General features: G+C 34.6%; 2 protein-coding genes across 2 annotated transcripts; both read left to right on the top strand.

Moving 5' to 3' along the window:
* Positions 1-186: 186 nt before the first annotated feature.
* Positions 187-4,974, top strand: LOC144437330 (U6 snRNA-associated Sm-like protein LSm8). The gene is made up of 3 exons (XM_078126257.1): positions 187-453; positions 1,622-1,790; positions 2,514-4,974. The coding sequence occupies exons 1-3, from the start codon at positions 423-425 to the stop codon at positions 2,602-2,604; spliced, it is 291 nt and encodes a 96-aa protein (XP_077982383.1). The 5' UTR covers positions 187-422; the 3' UTR covers positions 2,605-4,974.
* A 1,019-nt stretch (positions 4,975-5,993) lies between these two features.
* LOC144448536 (OTU domain-containing protein 5-B-like) lies at positions 5,994-18,912 on the top strand. Its single transcript, XM_078138841.1, has 9 exons — positions 5,994-6,554; positions 9,720-9,813; positions 12,932-12,996; positions 13,436-13,592; positions 14,030-14,178; positions 14,418-14,612; positions 15,958-16,222; positions 17,193-17,366; positions 18,019-18,912. Exons 1-9 carry the CDS (start codon positions 6,132-6,134, stop codon positions 18,147-18,149), a joined length of 1,653 nt encoding a protein of 550 aa, XP_077994967.1. The 5' UTR covers positions 5,994-6,131; the 3' UTR covers positions 18,150-18,912.
* Positions 18,913-19,469: the final 557 nt, after the last annotated feature.

Genomic DNA, 19,469 nt, shown 5'->3' with positions numbered 1-19,469 from the left:
TGAAATATAAGTACATTTAATCGAACCTTTTAGTATATGATTTTCACTTTATGTTGAATAATGTGTATTAATTTATTTTAAATTCTGGCTAGTGTAAATTTCTACTATTAATAGGGCGCTATGTAATTACAAATAAATGTTCGATCGAACGAGACTAATCGTACAGCAATCGTCTGCCACTCTTCATGTTCATGTTGTTTTCTCTGTTTTGATCACAGCGCAGTGTAGGACTAAATTGAAACTCAAACTGTAAGAACGCATCTGTGCTTTGCTTGTATTTATTGAAACCGACGTCTCATTTCGTGGATATATTTATTTCCTTACCATTTCGCTGCAGAAGTTACAACGTAAATATTGTGTGTGGCTCAAGCTCAAGTTTACACGCTACTGACCACTGTCAACAGACAACACCAAACATCAGGATGGCATCTGCGTTGGAAGGCTATGTGAATCGTATCCTTTTATGTACTATGGGTTATACCCCAATTATGGATAGAAAATGTATGATTTGTTGAAACGTTGCCTTGTCCTTTTCGGCTCCTGTGGTTGATAGTATTTGGTTAGTCCTGCTTGCATACGGAGTCATTCGGGACTCGATTCTGTCCCTTCCTTCTCGCTTTCTCCAGTATTATTACATCCATGATTATGCTATCATGGAGGTAGGAAGGATTCCGATGTTTGTATTGAAGATGGGTAATTAGGGTTGGCCATGGCATGGGTTGCTAGGTTAGGGACAGGATAGGATAATTTTTTTAGACTCCATAGCCATTATGAACAGTAATACATGTAATACATGTAGTATGTAGTATACTTAGTAAGGGAAGCTGGACAATTGGACCCGCGTCTATTGGATCCAAGTGAATTGGACCCATCGCCAAACCCTGCCTCAACACAACTAGACCCAAGCAACTATCACCCTGTTATAAGCAACACGTTTTACAATTACACATTTTGTTATTACTAGCAAATATAGGAACAATTATTAGTTAAATCGTAGTATTGACACGGCAAAGTGCGACCTCGCATGCGATGCACTGGCAAGTCAGTGTTGTAATGTTGATCTGCTTCTAAGTACGGTAATCAACTACAGCCGGATTTGCAATATATACACATTAAATCCAGTCAATTTCAACCGATTTTCTGTGACTTTGTCAACCAAGTAATGAAATCAAAAAGTTAAAATTGACCAAGTTGCTTGCGCAAAGTTATATTGCGCCAGGGTCCAATTGACTTGGCTCCAATTGACTAGAAAGCATAGTAAGCTACAAGGTAATGGTCTTTGCCTGGACCAAGGGACCTACTTAAGTGGCCAGCTTGGCTTCTCATGCTAGTTTGAAATAGATGAATTGTTCAATGGTGCTACATATTTCAACAGTTACCTGGTCAGTTTTATGCATTCGATATGCTGGGGCACTTGTTATCACACTGACAGGTAACCAGTACATTTTTATGTTGGATTGTCTCCACACACACACACACACACACACAACTAAGGCAGTAAAGGTGAGGCCTGTCAGCAACACATTGTCTAGGGACAGTCGCCTGTCAAAAGACATTCCATTTCACTATAGGTAAAGTGTCAATAAATGTATTCATCATTAACCTTGACCATTGAACACAGATACAGTGTCAGTTGTGACCAATGATGGACGAATGATTGTAGGAACATTGAAGGGATTTGATCAAACTATCAATTTGATCTTAGATGAAAGTCATGAAAGAGTATTTAGTTCAACGCAAGGAGTAGAACAAGTTGTCTTGGGATTGTATATCATCCGTGGTGATAACATGTAAGTTTAATGATAATCATTCCAACCTATCATTAGTAAATCTAAAAACTATCTATATGATATGCAATACTCAAAGCTATCTCAAAAATATGACGTTGCAAATTACAGTGTGATGAAAAATTAGTGTATTTGAACGTACATCATTATGAAACAATTCTCTACACAATACCTTACAGTGTTTTTGCACCCTGGTAGTAGGTAGTTGGAAATTCAGTAAACATTTGCATACAATGACTATGGACAGTAGTTTACTCTAATTGCATGTCTTGGGAACATACTAGTATACACTTTACCCTCTTGTAACCCCTGAAAAACACTGCATGACACAATTTACTTTACACGACAATACATTATAAACAATACAAAATTATTCAACAGATCCGTATACAATTTCATGGTAATCGACCGAATGCCTTACAAGACAATGCAATTATACTAAATATTCATGTGAATCAAAACAATTGGATTATACAGTAGACTAGTAATACATTACATTACTAGCTGTGTTATTCACTTTGAATCCGTCTCCAAAGCCACAGATAGCCTTTAGATTGTAGTTGTGTATGTTCAATGCATGTTTTTCAAGGTACTTATTTCTACAATCAATACTTGCTCTACCACCTTATATCGGTAGACCCGTGAGATTATTCAATCTGACCAGCACGAGTCCATCTGATTCTAAATATGCACATTTGATGTATATCATCTTATTTTGTCTTTCAGAGCTGTTGTTGGTGAAATAGATGAAGATACAGACAGTTCCTTAGATCTTACAAACATCAAAGCTGAACCTCTCAATCCAGTAGTGCATTAGCAATACAAAACATTTTTTAAACAAAGTGACTTCTGTCTCAACATGCTTGAAACCCAATTGTATGTTCAACATTCATACCCCTGACTGTGTGCCAACAGACAATGGAATAGTTTGTCTACACATGCTCTGTCACCTGCAATCTGTAAATGAACAGCTTTCTGTTCAATTTGGTATGGAGGCAGCAATGAAATTAATATTGCAATACTTTGTTTTACCATCCTAAATACTGATAAAAAGTGTAAAGTTTTAACCCTATAGTTTGAGTTGTTGTTTAATAAACATTTTCAACTAAGATGCCTGCAAGTGCATTCACTGCCAAGAAATGTTTGCAGCATAAGTGTGAACTTTAACTTGTGCTTGAATATTATGGAATAGAGAATTTGTATTTGAACCCCTAAAGTTGATTGTCTTTCAAATTTTACTAAGCTGAAGTAGAATACTGTGTTTTCAATGTCATTAAAAAGTTGATCACGTAGAGAATCATTTATGCAATCTATACTAGTCCTTTGTGTTTTGTCTATGTTGGGTTTCCACCATCTTAACTTATGAAGGCCAATGTACAAAAAAGATTGCAAATCAAAATAACAGTAAATGTGAAAGATGGTAATATAAATGATTTAGACCCTCTCAAAGTCTATACCACTACATCCCTCAAAGGTATGATCATAATAATGTACCATTAACAGCCCATTTCAAATGAAGCCTGAATCATGCTTGATATACACTACCAAAACATCAGTGGAATTACAGTGTGTATGTGAATTGAAAGGATAACTTAACAGACTACAGTCACAGAATTTGACGAAGTCTGATGATCAGTTCAAAAATATTATCATTGTACTGTATGATTGTCTTACTACATATTTCAGCTCAGCAAAGTATAGCATCCATAGGATATCTATTTTTATAAAGATCTTTTCAGGGTTTGATATGACATTCATTTTTTGATAATTTGTATTTAATAATTCTCATCAAGAAAACAGGCTCGCATACAACAGTACAGAGTTTTAGATGCAAGACCCATTCAGACTGATCCAAATATGATGGAATAAGAGGCTTGATTGTCAGTTTTCTCTTTGTGTTGTCGTCATTGTTTCATAAGTTATTCGGAAAAAAATGACAAGACATAAGAGACAAGCATATGCATGTACCTGTCTTGAAAGAAACTGGCAGATTTTATAAGACAATTTAAACAAAGATAACAAAGTAATAGCCATAGATATCAGCAAGCCAGCTTGTTTATTTTTCACCAGATTTGTATTCTTACTTAACAGACTCTACTATGAGACACAACTTTAAAATTTTGAAGTGGGAAATCTTCATAAAAGATTACAAACAATTTCAGTGTATTATTTGATGGATTAACCTTGTTTAATTGCTTTAAAAAATTACTTTGAAAATTAAGATAGATTTCATTCTTGCAAACCAGAGCTGTTATTTCTTCAGCTTCACTTCGAAATACTTCATCCAGTTGGACGGCTCCTTAAGAATGGTGTCGTAAAACAAGCCACGGTTTGCGATGATGGATGGATTTCAGCTTCTTTAATATGGTTCTTTACATATACAACTATATAGTAAAAGTACCCAGAACAAAATCAGATGTTTAGTGTACAAGACTCTGTTGTCATGGTTCCACTTATCAGGGAAGTCAGTAATAACCCATTGCTTTATTTTTCTGTTTTTCAAATGTAAGGATAATCTATTGAGGCTTAAAAATATTGTGTGGTTGTGATTACACTCAATGCTAGAATAGGTGGGGTAGGTAGAGTTTTTGTTGTTGCTTTTTATTCATGTGTGAGTGTCTAGTTCAGGTAGTTATGTATTCCATTGTTTTCCATATGGTCTCTGTGTTATCGGTTCTTCACATCAGATGTACAGCCATTACAGATTGGAAGAACAGTTTTAGATTGTCTTGTTTCTGCATCCACTATTTCTTGCGAGACTTCACAATTTTTGTCATTTTATTTTAATTTTTCTTGAATACGTAAAAAAATGTTTAGGATTGGCAGTTAAAAACTAGGTGGGGTCAGGTAACTTGAACCACTTTTTTCAAAGCCTATATGAATAAAGAATATTTTAGTCTTGAATTGTGCATTGATTGATTATACCAAACAGTTGTAATTTTCCTATTCTTATGGTGGTACTTTTTTGTCCGAACAAAATATATATTTTGCTGATTATACCAAAGTGTCATTTCTTTACTAGATTTGTTTTATTTTAAGTGTAATCTTTCATCTGATCATGATCATTTTCTCTCACAGAGAGAATGATAATGATTAGCTTATGACCTTCACTTGGTTAATTTCAACTATATCCTCTCAACACATGGGCAGACATAGTCGCAAGCAAGTGAAAGTCCGCCCTATGCATTAATGGTGATTCATATTCAAGATTATGTTCTATTTTCAACTTTGAACTGTAGACAAGTATTTCTCAAGTGTAGATTTTTGTACATCTTTTTAAGTTTGAATAAAACTTCAAAACTTTGACACATTCTAGTATCATGAGTTGATTGCCTGAGAGTGATTCTTTAGACTGTGCTTAGGTTTGCTGCAAAGTCACAAACTTGTAAAAGAATTTTAATGGCCACACTTAATCAACCACAACATGTATGTTTGATAATGCTGTCAATTTCGCATTGTCTGAATATCACTTATCTCGTACATGAAACCATGGAAATGTCGCATCATACTTTTTTATTTTATTTTTCTGTGTTTCTTGGCTTTTCTAAACAATTTACACACAGAATAAAATGGACAACATGAGAAAAAAAAGACAATGACAGAGACTGGGAAAAAGGTTATATCTCAATATAATATATCAAATGTAGAGATGGTAATAATATAAATAACATTGCAGTTTGAGGTCAAAACACAGGCACTTATTTTGCCGAGAAGCAGAATACAATGAAATATCGATAATATCGTCTTATTTAATAGCCAACTATATATGAAAGGGGTAAAATTACAATTGTTTCTGTGATCACTCAAGTTCACTCACCTCGAAAGAAGATACTTTCAAAAGACCATTTATCAGTGTTTTGGAAATTTTCCAGTATGTTTCGAAATGTATTTCTCTATTTTACATTTCTCTTTCACCATATATATATATATATATATATATATATATATATATATATAACTCGGTGAGTATCAATCTGCTAAAGACAGTGCTCTATACCGCAGAGGCAGAACGCAATATATACTAGTATATATATATTATATGTAATATTTCTCTTTCACGTCATATTTCCATGGTTAAATATATACTGATTATCATGACATGATTATGCTAGAATAGTCATGAGAGTTCGAGCATTGTTTATTGCAAATGTGATGGTTTATAAATAGATGTCGTAGAGGGCGCTCAATATTACGTCATTACCGATTCAAGTCAGCAAGCAGTCGCCATTTTGCAGTGTGTTGTGTTTTGATACTGAAGTGTGGAATTCTAAGTCGGCTTTTAAGCCACATTTTCCGCCCTAAAGAAACTGCTGTGTCTTTCAGGGATTCTATGTAAAGGGGAGAATGACCATTCTACCAAAAAAGAAGGTCAGCAAGGAGAAAAATGACACAGAAGTTGCTGAAAACCGCTCCCACCCACACGCTTCATCGCACAGCCAAAGTGACCCGAGGACCCGGGCGGGGAGGAATTCACCCCCGAGGTGGCCTCTGACTTCATCAAGAGAGGAAGGACCCCCTCCTCATGAATCTAGAACTAATTACGAGAGACATGATAACTTAGGAGGAGCGAGTGGAGGTACATCTCATAAACGGAGGCATCGAGCATCGTCGTCGCCTCATAGAGGTGGACGGAAACACAGGGACGTAAGCGACGTTGACCTCGATGCCTCGTCGGCCGGCTGCTCAAACGATTCTGAAGCCGGTTGCAACAGCGGCGATGAACACGATACCGTTTTCTTTCCCGGGCAAGAGCAGGATGTAGATGAGGTATTTTAAGAAATATTCTTGGCTCAAAATTTATTGCAGTTTGAGTAAATTTCACTGTTATATGCAAATTAGTACACAGGTGACCCCCTGCATTCGGAATATAAACAACGTTAGAAATGCGTTTTACCATAGACCCTACACATTCGTGTAGGGTCTATGGTTTTACATGTATAAAATGGGTCTCATTACACAAAACGCTCAATGTTCCAGTAAAACAGTAAAAGTAATTGAACACTTCGTGCAAAATCGAGGCTATTTTTTGCCTAGGAAAATCCCTAAACGTGGCAGACTAGCCAAGTAGCTTCTAGAATTGTTGACATTGTAAATTTGTCCAACCAACAGGCATATTGGAAATCAACATTTCTACTAACTCTTATCATTTTTGTACCCTTTCGTCACAGAGTATTTTGCATAATTGTGTAATTTGATAACTTTGATAGATTGGCATATGAGAACCCCACATATTTATCCACAGCAAGCACAATTTAATTGTTTAAGAACACAGTCCTTTCATAACATAACAATTCATTTACCTTACTCTCAGCCATACTGTATTGGTATCAGATTCAAATGCTATTTTGGGAGTATGTTATGTAACTTATTTCTTTATATTAATATAAGCAAAGAGTATGGTGTGAAGGTCAACTAGCATTAGAGGTAAAAGTTGCCAGCATCATGTATCATGATAGTTATTCTAGCAGATGGGGAGGGGTGGGGGGGTGGGGGGGGGGTCCTATGGAAGACTTTGCATGAAACACCGTAATAAAAGCCTACGTTGTCTAATACCATGGTATGCCAACATGGTATCTAACTAAACCAGGGGTAGCGGTGTAAATTGTAATGATACACTATATAGGAACTAGACTGATACCATGGAGGTGTTAAGCTGATACTTCTATATAACTGCCAATGTTATCTTGGAAACAGTGTTACATCACTCAGGTGAGGTGATTGCTAACAATCAAACAATAAAATGTTCGCTGTTCAAATTATACTGTTACTAGTAGTAGTTAGAGTTTAGCTTTACCTTGATCTGTGATACCTTAGCCCTGCTACTTGCCTAAATTAGCACATTGTGTGTGTTTCATACTCGCCATCAAATTGCATTCAACCTGGTGTAGGTTTTACGTGAATCCATGGTTTTGAATCCCAAATCCCATCTTCTCGAAGAGATTCAAACTAACGGATAGCATCTACATGTTTAGGCTACTTACCTGTACATGTACATATTTACTGTCAACCATACACTTCCTCGGTTCCTGTGTCATTCCAAATTACGTGTGAACAATTTGTACGAAAAATCTCAATCAAACAGAAACTTTGAAAAAAGATCACCCAACCTACAGGCCCAAGATTGTGGTAATACTTACATCTTACTGGACAATGGAAGTTCAAATTTGGGGTAAATAGTGAGAGGTTGCCATATTCAAGGGAAGTGAAAAGAACATAATCCCATACCCCAATGTGCCAAATTGGTTTACATGATGAGTCAGGGACAGCAGGCAAATGTTTCACAGAAATTCCCTAATGAATTTGAGATAGTCCATTTTAGACAATTGGTAATTAGGATTAATTTGTTCTTGTCCATAATTTAATGGTGAATTAAATAATGTAACACATTATTTTGCATATTTGTATGTGATTCGTATCATTCCACAGTAGTCTCTTCCATTTAAAATATAAAACTTATACCAAGCATGTAAACAACTAAATGACAGTCTGCTCTACATTATGATTGTATAGGCAGTTGCGAACAAAATGAAGTTTTAGCTACACTGAACCAAGTTATAGCACAGAGACTTGGCTGTCCATAATTTGGCCCGAAATGGTATTTGCCAGAACTGTGTCGTCAGATATCCAAGTCTCTTGGTATCCATTGATTCCTTTCAGATTACTAGGAATGTGAGAATATAAGATTGTAAACATATGGTAATGAAAAGAATTAATCAGCAATTATATATATATGAATGCCCTTGACCCTAAAATCTTATGATAAATTGGATTAGGATATTCCTGTTTCAGTCTTACCTGTAAGGCTGTTCTAGTTACTATACGGTATCGTTACGATTTACACCTTCACTAGTCTTACAATGTACCTAGAACTGTAGACCAAATGGTATACATGTATGTTGCAACAAGTGACAACATTAGAGTAACAGTGGGATGGCAGTGCCCTCATTTATTTCACAGTGTTGAAATTCACAACCAGTATATTTCTATCGGTTTTTTGTTGATAATAAAAAAAAAGTTATTTAGATCACATTTTGAAAGACATTATTTTTCTCTTTTTTACAATCTAATTACATGCACATATCATTATTTATCAAGTCAATGATGATATGCTTCACATGTATCATTTAGGAAAATAAGAACAATTCAATGAAGATTCATTAAAGTAATAATGTTAATTAAGTAAATCATCGTTAAAATATGTTAATTGCAGGTTACTATTGAGTCCATAATTAGTAATGATAGAGAAACATATTGTTCAGGTTACATTTTCAGTGTGCCAGTTGGGAACAACTAGCATGGGGACTGAACTTTGGATAATTACATATTATCGGTTTGTTATCACCAATATTATCTACATTCAGCCAAAGAAAATGTAAATGACTTATGGGGCCTTATAACAAAACAAACCCCTTAGGTCACAAGTATCCTTATGAAGAAATATATTAGGGAATAATATTATTATACCTTTGGCATATTTTATGAGAAATTAGGGACAATAATTGTGACTTTGAATATTTGTACTCATATTATTATAAGTATGTTGAACCAATGACACAATTTGTCCTGATGTAGCAATACCAGGGTATAAACCCATATTTATTGTTTGAATGCATTCAACATGGCTTGTGTGCAATTAAAATAACGACACTTCAATAGTATATATAACTACATAATTATACCATACATTGTAGGTATTTCAGTGAGTGCTGTTCTTGATACTTCCCCATCAATTTACCCTCTAGGTTCTACAAGAAATATGCTTTGATTGAATCACAATATAACATGATAAAATCAGAAAATGATATTTGGTGAACACTATTCCTTGAAACTGTAAGATCCCTATGATGTAAAAAGTTATAATATGGTTGTATTACATATATATACAAATGTTAACATTGATCTTTTTAAATTTAGTGGTCCTTTTCATTATAGATGGAAAGAAGATTTGAAAAAGCGCTAGAGGAAAAAAGAGGATTTATTATCAAGAAAATGGTCCCTGATGGGGCTTGTCTATTTAGAGCCGTTGGTAAGTATATTGTAATGCTTTCTTGTTTCCACTAGAAATACTCCCCAGATAATATTTATATGCACAGTAGACTGTGTGTGTTTTATTTGCCTTCAATTAAGATTGTATGAAACTTGTTATTTGGGGTCATTCTACCGTTACATTTACAGTTCAAAAAAATTAAATTGAAATATGGTCAGCGTACCTTCCTAATATTTTCCAGATTAGGAAATGCATGTACATTTGTCATAATCAGTTTTCTCTGAGTTAGGAAGTAGTCTAATGAAAATACATGCAAGTTTTGAAAGGACAGTACAAAATAGTTGTCAAATAAAAATGATTTATTGTCATGTGTGAAATGTGTGCTGTATTGGCAACTCAATTTATTTGTATAAAATTGTGTGATTGTCAAGGACTTTGTAACAGATTGGTTTAAATTTACATTGTTGTGACTGTTTAATCAATCCACTATCGCCAGCAAGTCTGAATTTAACATTTTCTAGCTTTGCTAGTAACAAGCCCAGCAACCTTACTCTACTGTCCCTCATTCCAAAGTATACATATTTTCATTCCAAAGTATACATATTTTCATATCAAAAGCACATACAACAGTGTTTTTGTACAGGTATTAAATATTAAAATCAAATTTACCTGCACTATCAAATAATTTTACCCAGGTGTATTACTAGCATAATAGCATGATATACTAGTTCAGCCAAGGAAAATATAAGTGACCTAAGGTGGCTTGGCCACTACGAGTTGCTAGATGAGTAGTGACAAACCCTTAGGTCAAGAGTATTTTCCGGCTGAATGAAGAAAAATATTAGGGTACCTGTGCCAGTAATATCAAAGAAGAATTGGGGAAGTAATGGCAATTTTGTAAAATTTGAATTGTATATTGAACACAGCAGAACCAAATGATATAAACACACATTGTTGTCATGTCACTCACTCTTACTTGGAATTTCATGAAAATGTCATGTATCTTAGTAAATAATTGTTATCAAGACAGCCATGTTTTATCACTGTAAGATTTCATGAATTAAACCCATCAGTCACACTTCATGGATTTCTATTAACATACATTAAAAATCAGACATTATTTTTTCATGGCTGAAAGCAAATTGATTATTCTTCAAGAGAGGAAATTGAAGGTGACATCAATAAACTGATAGTAATTGAGTTATAATTTTAAAAGTCATGTCACAGATGAGGCATATAATTTTCAACTAATGTTTGCATCAGACATTTATTTTCCAAATATTTATTCTTTCAAAGAGAATTATTATTGTATGTAGTGGATGTGTTGGTTGATCAGACACTGAAGTGTACATTCAGATTTTACCAGTGTATTTTTGTGTTACTTATAAATGAGGTGCCATATTTTTGAAAATACAAAGTTTGGCATTTTCACAGTATATGATGACACATATCGGATAAAATTCAGGTACAAAAGTCAATGTCAATATTGTAATTGTTAGTCTCTAAAAGAAACTAAATGATAAAATGTTGTGTGAAATTGTATATTCAACGTGTTCAGTATGGCAGCAGATAGACATTCCAAAGAATGTGGATAGTCATAATGGCTTCCCTAACTCAGGTATTGTGTTCTTTTGTGTGGAGAGATGGAATGACAAGTTAATAGCCTCATTGCTTAAACTTTTATTACTGTGACAATGTTCTGGTATTGTTTAAATACATAATCACCATTCATTTACAAAGACTTGGATTCATAAAATTCATAATTAGATTGTGCATATACTGGAAAGAATGGCATGTTTTTGTAACAAACTGATAACCCAACTACGAATGTGTGTTTTCTGCTAGAATGAATAGAGGAGGTACTAAAGCATTCAAACTCACTAAATGTGATCAATAATTTGGATTACATGAACATTATGGTATAGTCGAGGAATGAACATTATAACATTGTAGGTGTAGTGCAAATCTTTATATACACATTTATTTACAAAAAGGAATGCCTCATCTGCTAATACTAATAGTATATGTTGCTATGAATTAATATTTGAGATACATTTTCATTTACACATCTCAAACACAGTTTTTTACACTGAAAGGCAATCCTTTTTTTCCTTGATGGCAATCGTGATTTTCCAGTATTTGTAGCAGCATCGTGCCATGAATATTGACAATGGTGTGATTGTAAATGTACATGTACTTTGACAATACTGATATGCAGTCCAATGAATGCCCACAAGAAGTAATGTTAATGTTATTGTATGAAATTTGAATTTGGACCAGATTTGATTGTCTCACAAACCTATAGAAATTGTAGCACAGATATTATAGATATTGTAAAATACGACATTGTCTCTGAAAAATGAGTCATGTTATTCTTTCCAGTGTACATGTGTATGCATGTGTCTGTCGGCTTTCAAATGTATATAAATAGTTATACTAAATGTGAAAAAGGAAGTTACATGAATTTATCATTAGTAACTACTGAGGAAAACAGTTTATTGTAATAATGATGTTGAATTCCATTTGAAATATAATTTACTGTACAGTAATCATAAAAATGAATTATGATATCGGTTGTACTTCAAGTACATGTATTTTATTGTGTATTTGTCTGTATTATAAATCTTCATAGACAAATTTATGTTTTTCACAAGTATTTGATATTACTAGGCAATTGTAGGGATGTGTACTTTATCAAATTTTATGCAGAAAACCTATAGCTCAGTTACTTAGATGAAGGGTTGTCGGACTTTTGAAAGCAGAGCCGACGTGATGATCAAATTCAGCTCTATTCAAGACAATCCAAAATATGTGAACAATATTTTAATGCAAAAGTACATATTAAGAATGTCTTTGATGATCACCGAGTGTGTCCTCTACAGATGCCAGTTCGACATGCCCACTGACTCAGAACAACCTCCTGTGATCCACCAGAATTTGGTGTTCCCCTATCTCTTTGTGTGCGTGGTGACTCACAATAAAACACATATTTTTATCATTTTGAGCCCTAGCCAGAAATGTTGTCTTTAGTAACTGACAAAGGACACACTGGTTTTTGATGTAGGTATTTATGGTATACATTGTGTACAAACTTGTTTAGATTTCTGTGCTGAGGCCAACCTGACATCAAATTCCTATTTTCCATGTCTCTTTCCAGCTGATCAAGTTTATGGTGACCAGGAGATGCATTCCATAGTCAGAAATCACTGTATGGATTACATGGTAAGTTACCTCATTAATGGCAAAAACACACATCATATATTGTTGAAACTTCTAGATGAATGTATTTCATGTTATATATATTTCTTATTTCTTACAAACAGTCAAAAAAATTTGCTATGTTGTCTCAGAAAATGTTGGTAGGTTCTCGCCAGGATTTTCTCATTTTGTGTATGAATAAAGTGATTTCCAATGTTGATTGGTTTCACCTGTTTTACTGAAATGATCTGATATCATATGGGACATATATCTTTTAAACTATGTGAGGGGAACACTAATATGTTAATGTTATGATTACAAGTTTCGCAGGGACTGTGTAAGACTGGTGATACTGTTGTCAATAAAAATTCATTGGGTGATTATTTTTTCAAAACATCGAATAAAGTTAGAAGCAACGATTTTCTAGAGAACAAACAGACTAACTTTGACTATCTCTTTGCAGGTAAAAAATACTGATTATTTCTCCCAGTATGTAACTGAAGATTTCAATGCCTATATCAATCGAAAACGTAGTGACCATTGTCATGGCAACCACCCAGAAATGCAGGCCTTATCAGAGATGTATAATAGACCAATAGAAGTGTACTGTTATGGAGTTGGTAAGACATAATTCTATATGCATACAGTTATACTGCTTATGGGAATAATGCCACTTTCTTTAGATGATAAGTTCAAAATACAGTAGAAATTTCTTCCATGGAGTCCTCCCTCAAAATTAAACAGTTGCATTTGAGATGCATACGATGAGTGTAGTAGTATCCACGGCATTGAATCTCAAGAATCGGGGTGAAGAGATGATTTTATTGCACGAATACACTAGACTATAACAGTTATAGGTGAATCATTTTCCCCTTTGATGTATACTTCTGAAGGGTGAACTTTTAATCTGGAAGGAAATGGAAATAAGATGTATCCCCCCCCCCCTTAAACTCTCAAAATGACAGTTTACTACAAAAAGAAAATAAAATAAATGCACCTTAAACTCTCCTAGTTTTCTGTCACAGATTGACATGTGTATCTTTATGTTTTGTTGCAGAGCCAATCAATATCTTCCATGGCCATCATAGAACTGACAATGAACCATTCCGTGTCAGTTACCATAGAAACGTACATTACAACTCTGTAGTGGACCCACAGAAAGCCACCATTGGTGTTGGGTTAGGACTGCCTTCATTTGTACCTGGGGTAAGATTGCATTACATGTTACAGTTAGTACAAGTCATAACCTTGGAATCTGACCATTGGTTTGAATACAAATATACTGGATACTTCCTAGTGCAGTGACACCTGTATTGTAACATCATGAAATGTCTCTCCAGAAGCCATAGTTTATAAAAATGCCTTTATTTCCTGGAATGGTGTTCCCCTTTAAAGAAATGAAGAGTGACTATGAATGTCCTATCTATTATTGTCTTCCCTTACAGCTGGCTGATAAAAATCTAATGAAAGATGCAGCCAAGATGTCAGAGGAATGGCACATTGAAGAAACTATGTTAGAAGACAAGTTGAGGGCTACAGACTGGGAAGCCACTAATGAAGCTATTGAGGAGCAAATTGCTAGAGAATCTTATTTACAATGGTTACGAGATAATGAGAAAAGAGCTAGGAAAGAAACCTCAGTAAGTCAGAAATATTGTGATATTCTTAAAATAATGCATTTAGTGTACATTAGAACTATGGGTGACTATTTGATCATGTTACTGTAAATTGTACAAATTGATGTGAAAAAGATCTATTCCCTGGTATAGAAAAATGAATCAGACATAGACTAGCTTTGAAATACTGCAAATAAGTGAACTCCGATTATGTTGCTCTTACAGTCTAGATGCTATCCATCGTATTGATCTTGAAATTCGATCCCAGGATAGCACTCGACTAATGCTCTTATTATTTGGTTTGCACAATGATACTAAAGCATTTAAAATGTGTAAATTCTAACTACACCTGTCATCCCTCAATCAGTTCAACTTTGACTGTGTTCTGTTTACAAACATACATTGCATGCACATCAACCAGTGTATCCATTTGTTGAATCAGGTACTTGAATAAAACTAGTGTGACCTCGTTTCTCATTCTAGAGCAACTCATCTTCAGATCAAGTTTTGTGAAAAGACATTGTAAGAGACCAACAACTGATAACCATGTGTACCCATATCCAAATTTATCTGTAAGAAAACCCCCAACCTGTAGTGTTCATGTTTACATTCAAGTAAACATTCATTGTCACTCCACCTGATATATGTTCCATTGAGTACACACAGCCATTGTTGACAAGTACAAATGAACACCTGGTGCAATGATACTTAGTGACCCACTTATTGTAACATTTCTATGTACTTCATATTTTATATCACACAGACAGTGTTAGCATGATGGTTTAATGGGCATTCACAAAAATCTTGAGTTTAAGGATGACTTATTTTCAAATAATTGTTTCTGACGTGAATAAAGTTTATGCAGCCAATGGTGACAATATTAAACATACAGTGCATTGTCCATTCATGTCCAATGCAGTGTTTCTCCAGGTCACGGAAAAAGGATTTCTCATAAATTTGCACTTCATGCATTTGTCAAGATGGGAACCTCATTCAAATGTAGACTGATTGTAGATTTTACCTAGCTACCTAAAGGAGAACATAAATAGAAACTTTATATGCTTAGAATAAAATTGGTGTAAAAAAACAAAACAGGAACATTGTAGTTTGAATAAAGGTAGCAGTGTGGTTGATAACAGATTGAGTACTGCTATCACTTTGTTTTAAATTAAATATGTCTAAAAATGATGTCTGCAATTACTGTATAAAATACATGGTTATTTTAGTAGTGAGATCACCAAACAGTTGCTAAATTAAAGCAAAACTTGTCATTCTAACAAAGATATTTGTCAAATCATAGAATGCATTAGTGCTTAGAAAGGAAAATAGTAGAAATGCAATATTTTCATGTATCTTGTTCTTTTTGTAGGCTTGTAGTGCAAGTGCAACCTGTGTTAGTGACTGTGCAACATCCAGTAATTGGTGGGATTCTGTGTCTACCTCTGGAGAGTGTTCCCAACAACAACAACAACAGCAACAACAACAACAACGTCGTAATGGCGGTCATTCCCCACTTAGTCGCAATAGTAACCATGGTTCTCCACCTCACAGTCCGGTAGAGAGGGAAGTCAATGATCCTAGACAACAATCTCCTTTACATAGCAATGTGGGAAGTCCTCCTCCAATTACTACAGGTAAGGACAATATGTACAGGATCACAACAAAAGTGTAATTATTCATAATATTTGGTCTAGAAAAATTGTAGCTTTAACCCGAACCAAGGTTCTGATGACTGACTGGAGAAATGTTCACATTTACTTGGCTGGGTACATGCATTCCTATTTGGTCTACTGGTAGTTAGCAGGCTAAAGATTTTATGCTCTCGTGAATAATCTCACCTAGGACAGGCTAAATTTGCCTGGTTCACACAAAGCAGTTCACATTTGTATTTCTTAGACCAAAATGTTTTCCCTGTATACATACAACACTGGTAATCCAGCCTTCAGTTTACTAAGAAAGACACCTCAAGAAAGATGCAAACTAAATCTGTAATGTTGGTCTTCAATGTGGTAGAGTACACAAGTGGTTGTAGAGGTTCCTCTGTTGTGTGATTCTAATCACCCTGTGTTACATAGTGTAAACATTGGAAGTCCCAATTGCACTGCAAGTTCATGGAATTCTAAATAAACTACTTGTAGTTTTCAGAGATGCCTCCCTATTGAGACTATAATTAAACCAACATCCATTCAATAGTTTATCACTCTTGTATCAACATGTTGCGACAATAGTTTTAGTTATTGTCTATCTTAGAAAACCGAATGTTCAACTACCAGGGTAATATCTACCAGTAGGTATATGGGGTACACAGTAGCAAGTACTGAATATACAATGAAATCTAGTAAGCATATAAATAAGAATGCCTGTAAGATTATATCCTTTCCTCATGGCATAGTTATTAATCATACCAGTAGATAGGCTACTTCACTTCAGAAAACAGAAAGTGTTCTGTCAGAGTGGTTACAGTGCAGCTGTTAAATGTGTTATGTTGTTTCTACTCATTTGATCAGCTAGCGAATTCCTATCTATTAGGCTCCCAAGCAGTGTTACTATGACAGAATATGATTCTCAGTGCACTCATGAAATCTCCACTGTTCTTGGTTATAGAAAATTCCATGATCCCAAGTTTTGGTTCTCCAGGATCTACCTCCCCGGCAGGGTCCCCCCGTGGTGCATGTGGGCCTGCGTCACCACAGCAGATTAGCAGCACAGCAGCATTAGAGGCACTACAACAAGGAGAATGCTCAACTATTGTCAGACAGTTGTCACCCTCTCATTTTGGTAAGTCCTTGACAATTTGTACAGTGGAACAGTGATCATCTGAACCCATTTTTGTGAATCCATTGCCTTTGTGGAAAAGTAGTGTTGGTGCAAACATATTTTTGTTAAAATAATAGAAAATGTTGTCGGCTGTAGTGTACAGATATAAACTGTCAACAGTATAAATAGGAAGGAAACAACAAACAATGCTACAATAAACATGTTCAGTGTTTTACAGCTACAAGTTCTCACAATAAAGAAAACCACCATTGCTCAAACGCATGCTATTTTTATTTGCTATGAATAGGCCATTACACACATGCAAATGTCTTTCTTATACCCATGATAACATTTTCACAAAGCATTCTACTGCTGAAATGGCAAAAAATTATGATCATAATGAATATTTTCTTGTGTAGAGGGATCACAAAAGAGTAACTTTTGAGACAGATTAAAAGACCAAGAAAAGTTATGGAAAGATTTAGGCTTATTGTAGATGACATCATACATTGTAAGTCAAGTTATTGCTACAATGTCTGAAACCAGCAATAATATTACAGTGTGTGAAACAATCAATGATACCAAGACATTCACCATACAACATTTTGAATTCTATAAAATTTGAAACATTTTCATTAAAACTGATGTGAATACTTTTGTTTGTTTCCTACAGGTTTATCAGAGTGGGACGATGATGAAGCCATCCTTGCATCAGTGCTAGCTGCATCTCAACAAGAATATTTTGAAAATCTAAAAAAATCTGCCAGTGGCAGAGATTTTAATTTACCAGGACCCAGCAGCTAATGAATAATGTATCTCTTTCTATCTACTTCACTCTTTACCAACTGTAAACAACACAATAAAATAAGTCATTTTAGACTTATCTACAGAGACCTAATCTATGTTTATAGATTTTCTCATCAAACAATAAAGCTTGACACACCTGGTTAGGTCTAACAGACTTTATCCTATTTAAGTATCTAGGGGTTTTTTTTGACAATAAGAAACAAAAACATATTTCATATCTCACTTTTATCATGATTTGATGGAAAGATTGAAACATGTAAATTTGTATAATCAGAGGGGAGGGAGGGAAGTGAGGTTGTGGAAGATGTTGTTAAACCTCACAGTCTTTTATTTACTTTGGTAACTTAATCTGTGTTGTCCTTTAAAAATATTTACTACGATACAAGAGAGCTATGCCAAAATTTTTAGATCTGTAGCTAACTGTGACCTCTGACCTGACTTGATCTCCCATGTACAGTCCTGTTTTAGAGCTGTTTCTGTCAAATGTCAGAAACCATGGCAACCAAGGATGCATGCATTAGTGTTGTATGTATGTATATTTAATTTCTTTTTTTTATTATAATTTCATCAAAGTTTTTAGTCCGAGAATTTTTATTTGGATTTACAACAAATAATGTTGTTGATTGGGGTTGTAACAGTGCACCGATATTTACTACATGTGTCCACTGTGTTTTCTAAACTGGTATATAGGGAAAGATATCTGTGAAATAAATAAGGTGATTTTCCCCGCAATAACTGAAACAATAACTTGTGTGTTGGGCTGTTGATTGCTCTGTTTTGAAATACAATCATTTATCATCATTTATTAGAGATACCTGTGATCAGGGTGTCGGATAGCCGTGATGTACAGTTACAACTGGCTATGCATGAGGGTACCCACAAGTCTTCTCCATATCACACTACATGTATCAAACTAACATAAATTTACTCACTGCCAGCCACACAGTATGATACAACATACACAAAGACACAAACTGAACACACCGATAATAAATCAATGACTTGCAGAACTCAACATCCTTACAGATTACATCCTACTGTGTTCTGTAATTATGTGTATACATGTATGATTTAATCATATATATATGTAAAGGAAAAGTCTTCAGGGACCTTGATAGCTAGTTCTAAGTGTTCATCACTGATAAAACAACATTCTGAGTAGAGGAAACTCTAAAAACAATAATGAAATTTGTATTTGACTCAAGCATTCAGGGTGGGAATTCAATCACTGTTTTGTCATTGAATCAGAAACTTTCACATCCTACACAATAATATTTTGACAGATTATCTGCAAGTTGTATGCATAAAGTATCAGTG

Source organism: Glandiceps talaboti, chromosome 1, assembly GCF_964340395.1.
Source record: "Glandiceps talaboti chromosome 1, keGlaTala1.1, whole genome shotgun sequence".
In the NCBI taxonomy this organism is placed as follows: domain Eukaryota; kingdom Metazoa; phylum Hemichordata; class Enteropneusta; family Spengelidae; genus Glandiceps; species Glandiceps talaboti.
This window is presented reverse-complemented; position numbering and strand designations above follow the sequence as displayed.

Excerpts from the sequence above, each read along its gene's own strand:
- LOC144448536 (XM_078138841.1), top strand. The coding sequence starts at position 6,132 with ATGACCATTCTACCAAAAAAGAAGGTCAGCAAGGAGAAAAATGACACA. Across the intron at positions 12,997-13,435 it reads ATCACTGTATGGATTACATG|GTAAAAAATACTGATTATTT; the intron begins GTAAGTTACCTC and ends ATCTCTTTGCAG. Across the intron at positions 14,613-15,957 it reads GAGCTAGGAAAGAAACCTCA|GCTTGTAGTGCAAGTGCAAC; the intron begins GTAAGTCAGAAA and ends TTCTTTTTGTAG.
- LOC144437330 (XM_078126257.1), top strand. The coding sequence starts at position 423 with ATGGCATCTGCGTTGGAAGGCTATGTGAATC. Across the intron at positions 454-1,621 it reads GTTGGAAGGCTATGTGAATC|ATACAGTGTCAGTTGTGACC; the intron begins GTATCCTTTTAT and ends CATTGAACACAG. Across the intron at positions 1,791-2,513 it reads ATCATCCGTGGTGATAACAT|AGCTGTTGTTGGTGAAATAG; the intron begins GTAAGTTTAATG and ends TTTGTCTTTCAG.